Genomic DNA, 16520 nt, shown 5'->3' with positions numbered 1-16520 from the left:
ATGTTTGGCCTCAATACATTATTTTGTAATATGACTAAAATGCACAACAAAGCAAATCTTTCACTTAAAAACTCGATTTCAATATGAGAGATACTCATGTGTGTTTGTGAATAATATTATAAAAGTAGTAACCTTTCCACAGATGGACAAGCAGTTATTAAAAAATAACCCATTCTTTTTCAGTTCATATTATTATCTTCATAAATTTGCAAATATGAGGTGGTGGTGTTCAACTGAAAATTTGCAATATAAATAATTCCATTCATCAAAAAAGCTTTAATGCTAAATGTTTATTGTTATTTTGCTTTAGTACAGCTTATAGTCAATTGCATTATAATGCTATATATAGCAGAGAAAATGAACAATACATAGTGATTAATACAGTATTAGTATTACCTAAACCAAACAAAACACATGTTGAAGAGCGCTACAGATTTCAATGGATGTCATTATTTATTACAGTTCTCACACTTGTGGATTTAAAAGTTTAGTTCACCAAAATCCTCTTTGACTAAGTGTATAGAGATTTCTTCTTTCACAGAAGAAAGTCACATTGACCTATATCCCTTTAACTTGTATGAAATGTAACATTTGATACTCTTTCAAATCAAAATTGTGGAAGCAAAGTAAAGCAGCTGGAATCTCTGCAATTGTGTTTTCTCTTCCTTTCTTCTTCCTTCTCTTGTTCACTCTTCTACTTTCAATATTTCGATTTCGAGCTGATCGGTGACCTGTCTCAGTAAAGGGCAGTCTAGACACGCCATCAGCACCTTCTTTCCAGGAGTTCGAGGGACCATCGACACTTTATATTTCACTGAGCCACCAGGTAATATCTGGCTGCAAGTGGAAGACATAAGAGACAAAACATTTTGAGAATTCAGCCAAAGGTGTATTTAGTTTTGTACTGCCCATTTCTGATCGCAACAGAAACAGGATTTTTCACACAAAAAGATAATTATAAATAAAACAAGATATGGAAAATGTATATGGACATCTACAAAAATAAATACATTTGTCTTTGTATATGTCTGGGCATGTTTATGGGTGTGTGGTGGAATAGTTGACAAGACAGTTATTAATTAATTTGCATTTGCTTTATTTCAACAGCCAGGTGATATAAATATGAAGTTTACCTGTAAGATTTTATTTTGATTGGTATCAGACCAGGTCCATCAAGGCGGAGCTGAACATTTTGCAGGATGAAATTAAAGGGATTCTGGAAATCCACACTGGTCATGAGTTCTTTGCCAACTTGGGGGGTTCCAGTCATCTGCGAATGAATTATATTGTAGAGCACCAACAAATGTTTAGTGCTTTTACATAGCTCTTTGTACAAGTACACAGGTAAGTTTGGAAAATCTTATATAAAATAAGAACATACAAATATGTGACCAGGATTACATAAAATCTCCCAAATCTGCAAAAAGTGTCAATATCAGGTCAACTTTTGAAAAAACGCGTCTCAAGACCTTGCTTTTTTTACTCATTCCACTGCCCGTGTCTCGCGTTTTTGCTTTAGATTTGCTTTAGTTTTGTGTGAACGAGCCCTTATTGTGTTTTTTATCAGTACAAAAGCCAAATGGACCATTTGATTCTGTCCACATTGGATGTGGGTGCAGAGTTGTGGATGTGGTACATGACAAATCCATGACAGTAAACTCATGCCACATCCTGTTTCTAATGTGCTCTATGCGCTTGAGCTCTTTCTGACATGAAGGACAAAATAACTTACTATGAATTCACTTACAATAACTTACTTCACTTTGATGCGTCCAAGTCAAAGGTTTGATGACAGTCGTGTTATTTTTTTTCTATTAAGGTTCATTTTTGTTTGCTTCTTTCTACCATTTTTTTTGTCTTTTCAATGAAAGTCAACCGATCAAAAAATAAATATAGGTTTGGGACAACACTGAGGATGAGTAAATTATGACAGAATGCTCATTTTTTGGGTTATCCAATTAAGAAAAATGTACACATACAAATACACATTATTTCTAAATAAATCAATATCAAATTTGAATCTGAATTTTAATTAGATTTGAAATCTGTATCAATACCAAGCCCTACACACGAGTTCCCTTAAGAATGGTTATTGAGGGTATTTACCGTTAATGTGAGTTTAGGAGGCTGGAGAGTGACTACTTTCATCGTGAAGAGGGACATGTTGGTTTCCACAATATTCCCGTAGACCACAAAGAGCAGTTTTCCCTGCTCCACCAGGTACGGTGTATACTCCTTAGCATTGATATCTACCGTCAGGGACTCCGCTGTAAAGATATTATGATCACACTGTAGTCAAACACTAATCCATTAACAGTGTTCCTAGAGTTCCTTAGAGCTGTTATAACTCGATCTCAAAGTAATGTGCAGTTTTACTGAAACAGTTGTGACTCACTCTTCGAGGCTTCCACAGTTGCAGATTTGTTTTCAAGTTTAAAGGTCGTGCTGACGACGCCCGTGTAAAACGACACACAGCCAGTGATGGCAGCATTGATGGTGCAGGTCTGGCTGGTCTGGTTGTTAATGTTCAGCGTCAGCTTGAAGTTGTCGCCCATTTTGACGGTGTCGGTCTGGAGCTCGATGGTCACTCCTGCTTCTGGCTGTGGCAAGTAATCCCCGGTAGGCATGCCAGAACGCTCTGCATTCTGCATGACCTCTCTCTCCTTGACGGTTTCTAGAGTCAGAAGGGTTGAAGGTAAATTGTTGGGATTTTCCACTGCTTCCCACAACATCAGTCAAACCACTATTGTTTAGTGCACATGTACATAGGGTGTTTGGCATCCTTATGGAAGTCTGTTGAATAATTAAATTGTTGAAGGGCTCTGCTGAGTCTCCTAAGTGAATCTAGAGAGCTTTTGAGTTATTGAAACCAGCTGTGTTGTTAAACTGTCAATCCAGGAATCCAGAAGGCAACACAATTTATTTGGACTACCCTTGAACATCAAATGACCCAGGATAGATAAACATTCAAGGCCTTTGAGATGTTTTAGATCAAATGAGGTTGCGAGCAAAAGGTCATTAAACCCACCAAATTTGTAAACCAAGGCCAAAGAATTGAATTCTGCGTGTTAACCTTAGCAAGGTAGGCTAAAAGGTTCTTTCTAATCACTTCATATTCACTAAAGCCACGTTTTCACCTCAAGAACGTTCCCCAGGAACTAGGGACTTTGGGGTGGTACTCGGTGTGTTTTCACCGTAGGAACTTTCGGGGGTGGGACTTGGGCGCGGAACATTTTGATTGGTTGACTCCTTGCAGCATTTTATTTCAAACACTATTTTTTTAAATCTTTTGCGGTACGTGCAGTAAGAGTTGTTTGCTATTTGAATAAACAATGGAGTTCAAAAAAAGACCACTAGTTTAGACCACGATGGAAACGCCGACAGCAACATGTCTGGGGGGAAAAAAGTTCCTGTGACAAATTGTTCCGGGTAATTTCGGTGGAAACACAGCTTAATACAATGGTCAACTATATCTTCTATAAGGTCTGTGTTCAAATTTAGTTTCCAACACTTAAAGGATTAAATTTCTCAGGAAACCACTGTAAGCTACTGTGGCATAACAAATTTATTAAATGTTTAATTTAGATTTCAATATAAACTGAGAAAGTTTAGCAGCGGTTATGATGATTACATCAAGAGATTCCTGCCAGTCCTGTTCTCTAAATGAGTCAATGGCTGAGACTTTCACCCTCACCCTTTGTCCTTATGCATTTCCTGACCATTAAGCTCAATGTACAGCTGTGCTTTTGTCTCTGTGATCATGTGAAGGTATGGGTGATACTGTCAGGCTGGTTGGATCATTTGAATGATAGTGTTATGCTGATTAAGGCCTGTTTCTCTTGAGCAAGCCAGATAACCTCCCAAACTGGTTTTCACTTGATTGAATCAAATCATCCTCTGCATTGTTTTGAGTTGTCTCCACCTCCAAAAGTCCCTCCTCCTTGTAAATGTATAAAAACTATATTGTAGAGAACTCAGTTAGACTTTGGTGACTGCAGCTACCGACAGCTCAACGCATTCTCATCCTATGGCGTCATATACTGACGCTTTTGACATTTCATCTACATCCAACGCACATGGCACCCTTTAGCGTCAATATGACACGCACAGAGCTTTGTTTGGTTATGGGTAGGTTTAGGTCTGGGTTAGGGTTAGACCGCTAGGAGGTGCCTTCTGGCCCATATCTATCTGCGTCTCATATTGACGCTAAAGGGTGCCATGTGCGTTGGATGTAGATGAAATGTCAAAAGTGTCAGTATATGACGCCTTGGGATGAGATCGGGCTTGACAGCTCGTGTTCTCAATAAAGAATCCTGCTGAAGAAAGAACCAAGTCTCCTGGTCTTCGATTCTGAGTTTCCAACACTACCGTGACATCCCTAAGTTCACATGCGAAGTGTCAGCCGTATCAGAGATGCATTGCTTCATTGAATGCAGCTTTCCTGATCTAATGTCACATTGCTTTTTGATTCTGTTGACTGATGTGAAATGAAACTTACTTTCTGGATATTTATAGGTAGAAGTGATGTCCTCATAGTCGCTACTGTCAGGCTTTTTTGTCACAACGAGCTTTCCAACATATGCAGTGTCCACATTGAGAATCTTCATTTTTCCCTCCTTATCAGACCGATGGAATACCACATCACTGTTTAGCTGAGGACAGGAGAAAGTAATTTTTTTATGTCCATTTGTTTGTACAGTAGCTAAGATTTTAATATCTTGTAAATTAAATCTAAAGGCATAAACATCAAAGAGAATTGACATTAGGTATGTGCCCGAAGCTGAATACTATGGGCCCTATTTTAACGATCTAAGCGCATGGTCTAAAGCGCATGGTACAAGTTCACTTAACGCATGTCCGAATCCACTTTTGCTAGTTTAACGACGGGAAAACTGGTTGGCACACCAGGCGCATGGTCTAAAAGGGTTGTCCCTATTCTCATAATGAGTAATGGGTGTGTTTTGGGATTTACGTGCGTTAAACCAGTCAGAGTCTCATCTCCCATTCACTTTGAATGCCAGTTGCGTTCGTGCCATGGCAAATTCGTTATTTACATGAAGAAATTAGATAGCGGAAAGGCATCTCCAGAGCACAAACAGAACTGCTCGTTCACGAGGTAAAAGTGCGCAAGCAGATCATCTACGGGACAAGCTGGATTCCACCATATCTTTATGTAAACAATTATAATATTTTGCATTGTAATCCTTTTATTTCAAATATTTGGCATGTTTGTGTGCTGCTGTGCGTCCCTTTGTGTGTAATAAGCAGAGTGTACGCACGTTGTGGACCCGCCTATAGGCACACATTACTAATGCGCACACTAAATAAAAAAAATATATTGCGCCATTGACTTTAGACCAGGTTTCTGTTGGTCAATGGCGCAGTCTATTTCTGTTGCCTCAAAATAGCAACGTGTCAACAATGCGCCAGAACACACCTTGTTCTCAGACCAGCACGCCCATGTGTGCACAAACGGGCGCAAATGCATTTGCTATTTGAACAGGGCGCAGGACGTGAATATGATAACTGCGTCGGCCTGAAACTAGCAAAAAACACTTGCTTCGCGATTGCCGCTGCATTGCACCGTGTGTAAGATAGGGCCCTATGTTCGGAAAGGAAATTCATTTTTTAATTAATTGTTCTAAAATATGAAATGGTAAGAAAAAATATATTTCAAACTTTTAAAGTTCTCTCTGAATTTTATATTTGGGTATTTGTATTGTATATAATTTGGGGGTATCTAAGAGTGTGTGCTTACAAGAATATGCGAGGTATTGATATTGCTTTTGAATACACATGCTTTTTACTTTTGCTTTCTAATTTGTGATGTGCACTCTGTGTATGGGAAGCGGCGTTACTGACCACACATTTTACAAGATAAGATCTCTTCTTACAATTCTCTTCTCTTCATCTCTTCTTACAATCTTCACATGAAAAGTGAAATCTGTGAAATGTACTGTAACCGACTACCGCCTTATAGTACTAAGCCGTAGACTAAGCCTAACCATGTCCCTTTAGGGGCTCCATAGAATATGTTATTCATTTACCGTCCAAATTCGGATTTAGGCTTCAGACACATCCCTAATTGACATGTTTTTTACCTCTGCAAAGACAAACTTTGCATTGAACGGATAGCTGAGCTCTCCCTCTTTGATGGCACTGACAGACGTCGGGCCACATCGATAAAAACCTGAATGAGAGAAGAAAAATAATTCATATATAACTTAAGGTATATTTCTGATGTGCCAGAAGTCATGGCAAGGATCATACCATCACTGGTCTCCTGAGGGGTGGCGTCGATCACCTGCCAGCCTGAGAATTTTTCCGGCAGATCAGGCCTCTTCATGTACACCTCATTCCAGCAGTGGTAGTTCCTTTAAGAAAAGACTAAACTGTATTACTAATCAACCTGTCAGTATATAACATTGGCTTTATAGTACATTAACTCAATACGGAAAAATCATGCAATGTCCGAGATAAAACTGCGAATTATTTTAACCAAGGCACCCATTTTTTGCAGTACAGGAGTTAGGACCACTTGAATTGTAACACTATTTGTGTGTCTCACCAGACTGAATCTTTAGTTCGGCTTCGGTCCACTTTCCCGTCTTCGTCCAGCACAATGTCTGTCTTCAGGTTTCCCGTGTTGTCGTGAGCAGAGCAGAAGTTGGTGATGACCCGTGCAGGGATCCCGAGACAGCGCATAACTGGGTGGAAGGTTGAACAGATATTGGAAAATATGAGGTAAAATCAAGCGGCAACCTTTGGTCTCTCTCTTAAATCCAACACGAAAGTGACTTAAACTGCAATTCATCGACTGGCCAGTAGAGACAGGCTCCAAAAGAGAGTCAATTCCATATACCGCCCATGTTAATATGCCCAACTTTACAGTGGAAAAAATGTGTTTACAGCCTGGTGCAAAAGTAGTTTTGGTCTATATAGCTAATTTTGCCCTTTATGACAACTGTGAGGGGGGCGAATATTTTTATAACTCATCCGTTTAAGTTATATTAAGAGTTAAAGTTCTGAATAAATAAGGGCGTGGCCACTTGAGTGACAGGTGGATTGCCGCTGCTGTCACTACTATCCGTTTGTCTGCTGTTTGTTAGCACCGCGTCACCTCAGCTAATCCACGTCTTTGGCAACGGCCAATATGAGTTTCAAAAATGCTCTTCAGAAACCTATGGGTGTCGTCACAGACACTATGCCCATATTTTTTTACAGTCTATGAATAAAAAAAGGTGTTAAATGTCACAAGTCTACAAGCACTTCATTCTGAAAATGTTTTAAACTATCATGAAGAAATCGTTCTCAAACGGACGCCCCAAATAATGTGCAGTGGCCATACTCACGAGTGTTCAGCACGCCGGCAAACACCCAGCACTGAGCGAAGCACACAGGCTCACCACCGTCTTTGGCATATTTCAGCAGGATTTCAGGACTTCCGGTCCAGGCAGTCGGCGCTGTGCCTTCAGGGTAATCGCCACTCCAGTTGCCAACCAGGACACCATCATCGTCCTGGACGTTCATCTGGAAATATATAACACAAAAATGCTTAAATAAACAACATGTATTATGTGTGTGTAATCATATAAAATGGAATTGCCCATACTTTGATTGCTTTTATGGAATCATACCAGAGCTGATGCTTGCCGAACAATTTCAGTGGCACTTCCACGGAAAACTAGTGGTACTTTCCCAGTATCCAGAACCAAAAGACAGGCATCCAGAACCCCCTGTTCAAACTACAGGAAAACACATAGAAAGTTAACTCATGGATGTCAAATCCTGGTCCTGGAGGGCCAGAGTTTATCCAAAGCCGTTTTAAGGCAAGCCTTCAAGGTCAGTAAAAAATAGTGTAATGCTGTGGAGGAGACTAGAAGATGTTGGTAACACTTTATAATAACTGCACGCTATTAATCATTAGTTAAGCATTAGTAAACAGTTAATTCATCATTTATAAAGCATTAATATACATTAATAAGCAGTTTATAAATACAGTTATAAATGCTGTATTCTTGATAAGCATATCTATAATGTGTTTAATAATTGTGTTTTCATACTTTATTAATGATCAGTTTATCATTTCTAAATGAAGTATTGCATTATTTACAAACCGGTTCTTTAGGAGTAGTCAGTGGTTAGTAAATTATTAATAAACTGTTTAAATATTATTATTCAGACATATAGTAATAGTTACTTAGTTTGTTAGTAAATGCTTTATTAACATGTATTTCTACTGTAATTCATGGTTAATTCAGGGAGTTATAAAACATTTAGTAGTGGTCTGTTAACTGTTTTTGTGAGCTCATCTAAAGTGAGGACTATGCTTTGTAAAGCATTTATAAAGGAGATTTAAAGGCTGTTAATATTTCTATGTTCTATATCACTGTGTGTTTGTTTCCTTTTTCTGTTTAGAAGATAATGAGTCTTTAAATCTCCTTTATAAAAGCTTTACAAGGCATAACTAGTCCTCACTTTAGATGAGCTCACAAACATAGTTAACTAACCACTACTAAATGCTTTATAACGACCTGAATCTACATTTACTTGAACTTTCTAAGTGATCTTTTTAGCCACTGACAACTCCTAAATTACCGGTTTGTAAATAATGCAATACTTCATTTAAAAATGATAAAGTGATCATTAATAAATTAAGAAAATACAATTATTAAACACGTTATAGATATTATTATAAATCAAGAACAAAGCATTTATAACTATTTATAAGCTGCTTATTAATGTCTAGTAATGCTTTATAAATGATGAATTAACTGTTTACTAATGCATAACTAATGATTAATAGCGTGCAGTTATTATAAAATGTTACCAAGATATATATATATATTTTTTTTTTAAATGGGTGTCAATGGAGGAGAGGCTTCACATTTAATGTGAATATTTTGTCAGCTTATCATTTAATGACTGGACAGCCCATCATTGGCTAATCTTCAATATGTTTGTTATAAAACATTTGAATTGGATAGATCTATTTTTAGAATTTACACAAATAAATGCTGTTTTATAAGAGAAGTCACGGACAATTCCACTGTAGGTCAGATTTAGTTTACTTCTCATTCATTTCTATGGTATCCGCAAATACTGAATGACTAATGCACAACTCTGAACGAAATTCAATGATGCCAAGGCTGTAATGTGATTGGTTATCAAGGCACACGTGATCCAAGTTAGCCGTCACACTTTGTCCAATAGTAGATGGCTGAATCCAAATTGCCCACTAAACCCTTAATCACAATTTGCTACGTTAGACAACTAATACAATTCACTTGAAGGAGTGAATGAAAACGATTGAGTGAACTCGGACAGCCATTGAGTGTACATCGGCGATCTTTTTATTCAGCTACAACACAAATTAAACAAAAAAACTCTGGATTACTACCAACCTGTCCAAAGTTCCATGAACGGGAGGTAATGTTGTTGAATTCTCCATTGTATATGATCCCCACATCATTCATCACATACTCCTGTCTGTCTTCATCTTTGTCCATGTACACGTGATCCGCTGGGAAGAAAAACATACAATATACATGATGCGTCATAAGCATTTGTTCATGAACTTTATGTCAGTGCTCAAAATATTAAAGTTTGTTCCCAGTTTATTAAAAAGATGGTCCCGGTCTTTGTGCCTTATTTATAAAACATGCGTGTGCTAAAATCCACGCTAACGTCCATATTTACAAAAACATGTTTTTTTACGTGGAAAAGTGCTTAGTGCCCCATCAGGGTCTGAGCAGATATACGCTCTTTTCTCTTTGCCAGAGAGTATTTGGAAATCAAGTAAAGTAGTTTCTCAAGTAAAGGATTTGGACGTTGGCTGGTGCTATTTATATATGTAAATGACATTAATTAATTGCCATTTACAAGGCGGAGATCTGAAACCATTCAGCTGTGCACAATTTCACCATCATAAATTTCACTTCTGGAAGCGAGGCGTACACACATTTTTTATGTGCACGTTGCTTATCTGAATCACACGTATGCACATTTCAGAAATGATCGTAATATAAAAAATATAGGCAAGGCAAGGCAAGGCAAGTTTATTTATATAGCACATTTCATACACAATGGTAATTCAAAGTGCTTTACATACTATTAAAAATAAACAGAAGAAATAAGAATATACAAAACAGTTTAGAATAAAGAAACAAGAAAGAACTAAAAATAATTAAAACAGTTTAGAATAAAGAACAGTTTAAAATAAAGAAACGAGAAAGAACTAAAAATAATTAAAACAGTTTAGAATAAAGACTAAAATAAGACACAGTATAAACAGTCGGACAGACAGTGACACAGTGCTCATTCATTAAATGCAAAGTTAAACAGATGTGTTTTGAGTCTGGATTTGAATGTGACTACTGTAGGAGCACATCTGATCTCCTCTGGAAGCTGGTTCCAGCTGCGGCTGGCATAATAGCTAAAAGCAGACTCTCCATGCTTAGAGTGAACTCTTGGAACTTCTAGCTGATGTGATCCTAATGATCTGAGTAATCTGTTGGGTTTGTATTCCGTGAGCATATCTGCAATGTATTGAGGTCCTAGGCCATTAAATGATTTATATACTAGTAATAATACTTTAAAATCAATCCTATAAGTAACTGGCAGCCAGTGTAATGACCTGAGTACTGGTGTGATATGTTCATATTTTCTGGTTCTGCTAAGAATCCTGGCAGCAGCGTTCTGTATGAGCTGCAAATGTCTTATGGTCTTTTTGGGAAGGCCAGTGAGGAGTCCATTACAATAATCCACCCTGCTGGTGATGAAAGCATGAACAAGTTTCTCTAAGTCTTGACTGGAAACAAAGCATCTAATTCTTGCAATATTTTTCAGATGATAGTATGCTGATTTAGTTATTGCTTTGACATGACTATTGAAACTAAGGTCTGACTCTAAAGACACACCAAGATTCCTGACTTGATTTTTAGTTGTTTGACCTTTAGAGTGAAGGTATGCGTTCACCTTGAGAACTTCATCTTTGTTTCCAAACACAATGATTTCAGTTTTGTCTTTGTTTAACTGTAGAAAGTTTTGGCACATCCAGCTGTTGACTTCATCGATGCATTGGCACAGGGAGTCAATGGGGCTGTAATCGTTAGGCGATAGGGCTAAGTAGATCTGTGTGTCGTCTGCATAGCTGTGGTAAGCGATTTGGTTCTTTCTCATTATTTGGCTCATTGGGAGCATATACAGGTTGAACAGGAGTGGCGCAAGAATTGAGCCTTGAGGGACTCCGCATGTCATGGGCGTCCACTCAGACTTATGGTCACCTATACTCACATAATAACCTCTCCCATCTAAGTATGACCTGAACCGTCCAGGTCCGTATAGGACGGTTTTCTGTGCAACATTTTATAAAAGGGGCCTCTTGATTTCTATTGGTTGAGTCACGTTTGAAAACGTTATAAATTACTCTACAAACACAGACCTGTGACCTCATTACATCAACATTTAAATTATATTTTTATGGACTATCCATTTTATAAAACCAATAAGCCCTGTGAAGCCATGGTTTATACAGTAGTGAATTTAGAACAGCTAAGGGAGTTTTCTAAATTCACTGTAAACCATGGCTTCACAGGACTTATTGCTTTAAGCGTAACTGTTTTACTCACCAGGGTCCCAAGGATTGAACAGCACATAGACATCAGTTTCAGTGTTCCTCTCAGTGCGCCGTTTTCCCAAATCACTCACTACTACAACAAAGATTCGAAACCGGCCAATGATGCAGCTGGCGTCTGGTGTTACGCCAACGGTCACATAATTTCCTTGTGTTTCCACCACACGACTCTTCCAGCGCACTTCGGGTTTCTCTTTACCGATAGGCAAAATGATGTAGGTGCCCTTGTTTTCATCAGGTGAACTGCCTGTGAAATGAGCAGAACAGCAGATATGACCTGTGTTAGATTATGGTGATATTTCATGTAGTAATGTAATGTACTGCTTCTGGATGCAGAATCTCACCAATCAGGAACTCCAACTCCACATTGTCCTGCTGTTTATTGAAGTCCCGGTCAAATTTGATGATGATGGTGAACTCTTTATTCCTGCGCACGATGAGGTTGGAGCTCACATACTTGTGAGTGTTGTGGTCTTTTTTGTTCTCCGTCGCACGCATGTCAACGCTCAATACTGAGAGACTTGCAGCTTGTGTTTCTAGAAGAAGAAGAAGAAAAAGACTTGCTGACAGACTGTGGTAAATAATTTTGGTTAGGGCATGTTTAAATGCAAACACAGGTAAGACTTTACCTTCATCCAGGGGTCCCCTTGGCCTCAAAACATCAAAAGCCACAAACTCAGATGGATTATACTCATCTGAATTTGATTTGGCAAAGGAAATACGGCCGCTTACCGAGGGCAAAGTGAGGTTGGGTTGTAATGACATGATGTATACAAGATGCCTTGATGCTTGTCTGGAGAACAGATCATTTTAATGTTAGAAATCTACTGACATTATAGACTGCCCATTTGGTAAACATATTAGATATATCAGGTGAGGCATGGCAAGAGGAAAGCACAACTAAAACACAACCAAACTTTTGTATTAATGCTAAAGTGTCATTAAAAGCGTAACTCACGGTGTGTGTAGAAGATTAGATGTTCTGCTGAGGTGAGGAGGCTCCAGGCTGATGTGCTCATGAAGAGCCTCATGCTGATTAATAAAGGCTCAGGACTTCCTCTTCCACTGGAGAAAAACACATCCATGGAACCAGAGCGTCCGAAGTCGAGATGATCCCAAGATCAGGTCAGTCCGACATACAACTCTGTGACCTTGCTTCTAATTCTTGATGACAGCAGCATATTCCAGACTGTAAATAACATATAGATGAGATTATAACATTAATGTATTATAGCAATTCCTATGATATTTAATTATGAGAAGTAAAGTTATGAAGTAAGTCCTTAAGGTCTTTTGTAGTTATCAATAAAGCGTTAATGATAAGATTTACGCACAGTACGTTGAAATGACGTGTTTGAGAATAAAGAAAATAATCTTAATGTGATTTGCAGAAATCATTAATAATCATCAAGAGTTCACAGAAATCATTGACTTCTCTCAATTAGTCAAATGATAGTGACATTTCACTGCATTGAGATTGTAATCATTAGAGTGTAAATACAAATTAATACATATGACCCTTGTAATTTAAACCAAATAATGCTTCACAAATACAGCAATTCCTTCATCAGACAACAAGTGTTGCTCAACAATTATGAGCTTTATCACACCAGTCTTACCACCATCCTCCCCACCACCACCAGGATGGTCCTGTCCATACCTTTTTGGGATTGCAGGAATTGCAGATCCGATACCCTCGGATTATGTGTCACCGGGTGACGAAAAGGAACTACGACGAACGGAACAAGTTCCCTTGGGGAAACAGTTCCGGTGTAACACCAGGCCAGTTCCGGCGGGCTGTCATGGCCGCCCATATTGATGAGCAACAGCTGCAGTGGATAATCAAGTGGCTATTTGAGCGTGTGTTTGTCACGATCCACACAAGAACAGAAGAAAGGTAGATCCAATATGCAGTATGTGTTACTTTAATGTTAGGGTAATCCAATCTCATAAACAGTTCAGGCAAAGGTCAATATCCAATAGAGCAATCCAAACATGAACAGGAACCAAACAAACGGCAAGAACAGAACTCGGAAGTGGTGTGATTACGAGAAGACGAGAGGCAGAGGCAGTAGGACGGCAGTGGAAGTAAAGACGGTTGGCGTGGCGAGGGAAACGAGTGGTGTCTGAATTGCAGATTGTTGGTCGAACTTGGTGTCTCCCTTTAGAAAGTATCATCATAGGGGATCTGCCGGCCCCGACGAGCTGAAGTGAAGGTACACTTTTCACTGTTAAGCGGTGTGTCATTGCAGTGTCTGACGATTGAAGTGAGCATGTTGAATATTTAAAGTGGTTTGATGCATGCACGAGTGTTTGAACGTTTGATGTTACCAGCACTCTGAAAGCTTAGTCGGAGACCGTCTAGTCTGGTGGAGTACCAGGAATTAATGTGAACATAGAGGGCCTGTTGTCCGCCACTGCATGCTGCCCTCGCTACCCTGTGGTAAGAAGACTCAGTTGTTAACTGCTGGATTCTGTACTCACCACTGTTGTTCTGTGAACATAGAGAACCTGTTATCCGTGCTGCCATCGCTGTTCTGTGGAAAGAAGACTCAGTTGTTAACTGCTGGATTCTGTACTCACCACTGTTGTTCTGTGAACATAGAGAACCTGTTATCCGTCACTGCATGTTGCCATCACTGTCCTGTGGTAAGAAGACTCAGTTGTTAACTGCTGGATTCTGTACTCACCACTGTTGTTCTGTGAACATAGAGAACCTGTTATCCGTCACTGCATGTTGCCATCGCTGTCCTGTGGAAAGAAGACTCAGTTGTTAACTGCTGGATTCTGTACTCTGTTGTTCTGTGAACATAGAGAACCTGTTATCCGTCACTGCATTCTGCCATCACTGCCCTGCGAGGGATCGTATTATCCGTCACTGCACCCCAACTGCTGCTGGCCTGTGAAAGAGAGGTGACACTCAGTTATCTGATGCTGTCCTGTGAGAAGAGAAAACCCACCGTCTGTCTATCCTTACCTGTAGCCTCCTGTGTCCTGCCCACTACTTACGTTGGTCTGCTGTCTGCCATTTGAAGGTCCTGGCCTCTGGACCAATCCGTCCCCCCCCCCCCCCCTTCTATTGTGGTCCTGTGAGCAGAGTTACCCAGCCACCTGCTGTTGCTTAACCGAAGGCATCCGTCCCTTGTCCCTTCCCCTCCCCCCTGTACCGATCCGTGCAAGGAGGTGATCAACTGGCGGCTGACCTGAGCCTACCTCCACTGAAGCCCCGTTCTGATGAGTAGCCCCTATGAAGAGTTCTGTGGCAGTGACATTCCTTTAAAGTGTTTTTATATTCATTAAAAAGAATCAAGCTTTTACGTCACGTCGTTGTCTGGCTTTTGGTGTATCTTGGTGTAGCTCCTCCTGAGTGGTGGTTGTCCTCGGCCCTAGTGGTGACATATGTACTACGGACGGGGCCTATGCAAAATGACTTTGTATATTATCAGCTTGCTGGGCTGTCAATAAATGTACGATTTGTTGAAGTAATTCTTCCGAGTCTTTCTGGTAGAACTAACTAGACACAGGTGGATGAAGGTTAAATAATAAGAGACTAACAAGAACAGGTGCAGACAAGACAGACATAATTGTGACATTACAGCCCCCTCTGAAAGGCGTGTCCTCGCGCCGTGATGATAACAGAAGCTAAAAAAAAAACAGAAAAAAGGGTGGAGTTTTGGTGGAGCTGGGGACGGACTGGACCCTGGGTGGCGCAGACGGGGTAGGAGCCAGGGTGGAGTCCAGACAGAGGGGGTAGACGAAACCCTGGGGCTGACCGGCGGAGGCTAAACCATGGTGAGAGGTGGAGGAACCGGTGGAACCGAGCGGCTGACGGACCATGGCGACACCATGACACGGAAGACGGGAGCTGAGCCGCTGACCTGCAGGAACGAGGTGGTGATGTGGGGAAGGATGACCAGGGTGATGATGTGGTGAGGGAGGCTGACAGGGAGGTCAGAGGAAGGGAGTCCGGGGTGCCGAAGTGGTGCAGGGTGCAGACGGACCGCGGAGGCGATGAAGGAGTGGTGGGTCGAGGTGAGGGTGACGGGCTGACAGGATGAGGTGGTGGTGTGGGCCTGGAGGCCCAAAGTGTAGCCGGGGACTTGGCCTCTAACCGAGCTGGTGGCAGGGGAGCCCGAGGCGTGGAGGATGAGCCACACGGAGCGAGTGGCGGTGGCAGAGCCGAGGAGCTACACGACACCAGTGGGGCCGACGGATCCAGGGGGATCGATGGAGACGGGATGAGACTACAGGCAGGGATACAGGCAGAAGACTTCCGGATGGGACCGGCGAAGAAGATGATGATGTGAGGGTGGGGACTTGGGTGGGAATAGGATCCACGGACCACAGGTCTATCAGGTTATAGTTCGCTCCTGGCTCTGCGATGGACTGACCTGCCTGCATCAACTCCGGGGCTGGTTCAGGAAGGCCAGGTAACACAGATAGGGCCTGCTCTCCGGGCGGAGGAGAAGCTGCAGCGTGGGTGAGTCCATCATGTTCATTTTTGTTTGGTCGGTTATTTTGTTAAGCTTTGGCTGATGAAGCAGACAGACGAAGCTTGATTCCAAAAATATAACAAAGCTTTAATGGACACAGGCAGGTGAACAGGACGAAACAGCATGTAATACATAGACACGAGCAATAACTAACAAGGGACTGAACTAAACGAGGAGAATATAGACACAGGGTAAACGAGGGAACTAACTAGACACAGGTGGATGAAGGTTAACTAATAAGGGACTAACAAGAACAGGTGCAGACAAGGCAAGACAAGACAGAACATAATTGTGACAGTATTGGTCAAAATTATTGATTTTCTTTTATGCCAAAAATCAATAGGATTTTAAATAAAGATCATGTTCCATGAAAATATTTTAGAAACTTTCTA

General features: G+C 40.5%; 1 protein-coding gene across 1 annotated transcript; it reads right to left on the bottom strand.

Moving 5' to 3' along the window:
• Positions 1–686: 686 nt before the first annotated feature.
• Positions 687–12400, bottom strand: LOC308682413 (coagulation factor XIII A chain-like; the record flags this gene model as incomplete). The annotated part of the gene is made up of 14 exons (XM_081352123.1): positions 687–837; positions 1134–1270; positions 2107–2267; positions 2396–2674; positions 4499–4652; positions 6102–6190; positions 6271–6374; positions 6569–6707; positions 7353–7530; positions 7638–7745; positions 9405–9523; positions 11631–11882; positions 11980–12171; positions 12265–12400. The coding sequence occupies 14 exons, from the start codon at positions 12398–12400 to the stop codon at positions 687–689; spliced, it is 2199 nt and encodes a 732-aa protein (XP_081208249.1).
• Between the last annotated feature and the right edge of the window lie 4120 nt (positions 12401–16520).

The sequence above is a fragment of the Scardinius erythrophthalmus genome (assembly GCF_964197995.2).
Source record: "Scardinius erythrophthalmus genome assembly, chromosome: 22".
In the NCBI taxonomy this organism is placed as follows: domain Eukaryota; kingdom Metazoa; phylum Chordata; class Actinopteri; order Cypriniformes; family Leuciscidae; genus Scardinius; species Scardinius erythrophthalmus.
The sequence above is the reverse complement of the archived record's forward strand: the minus strand, read 5'-3'. Positions and strand labels throughout refer to the sequence as shown.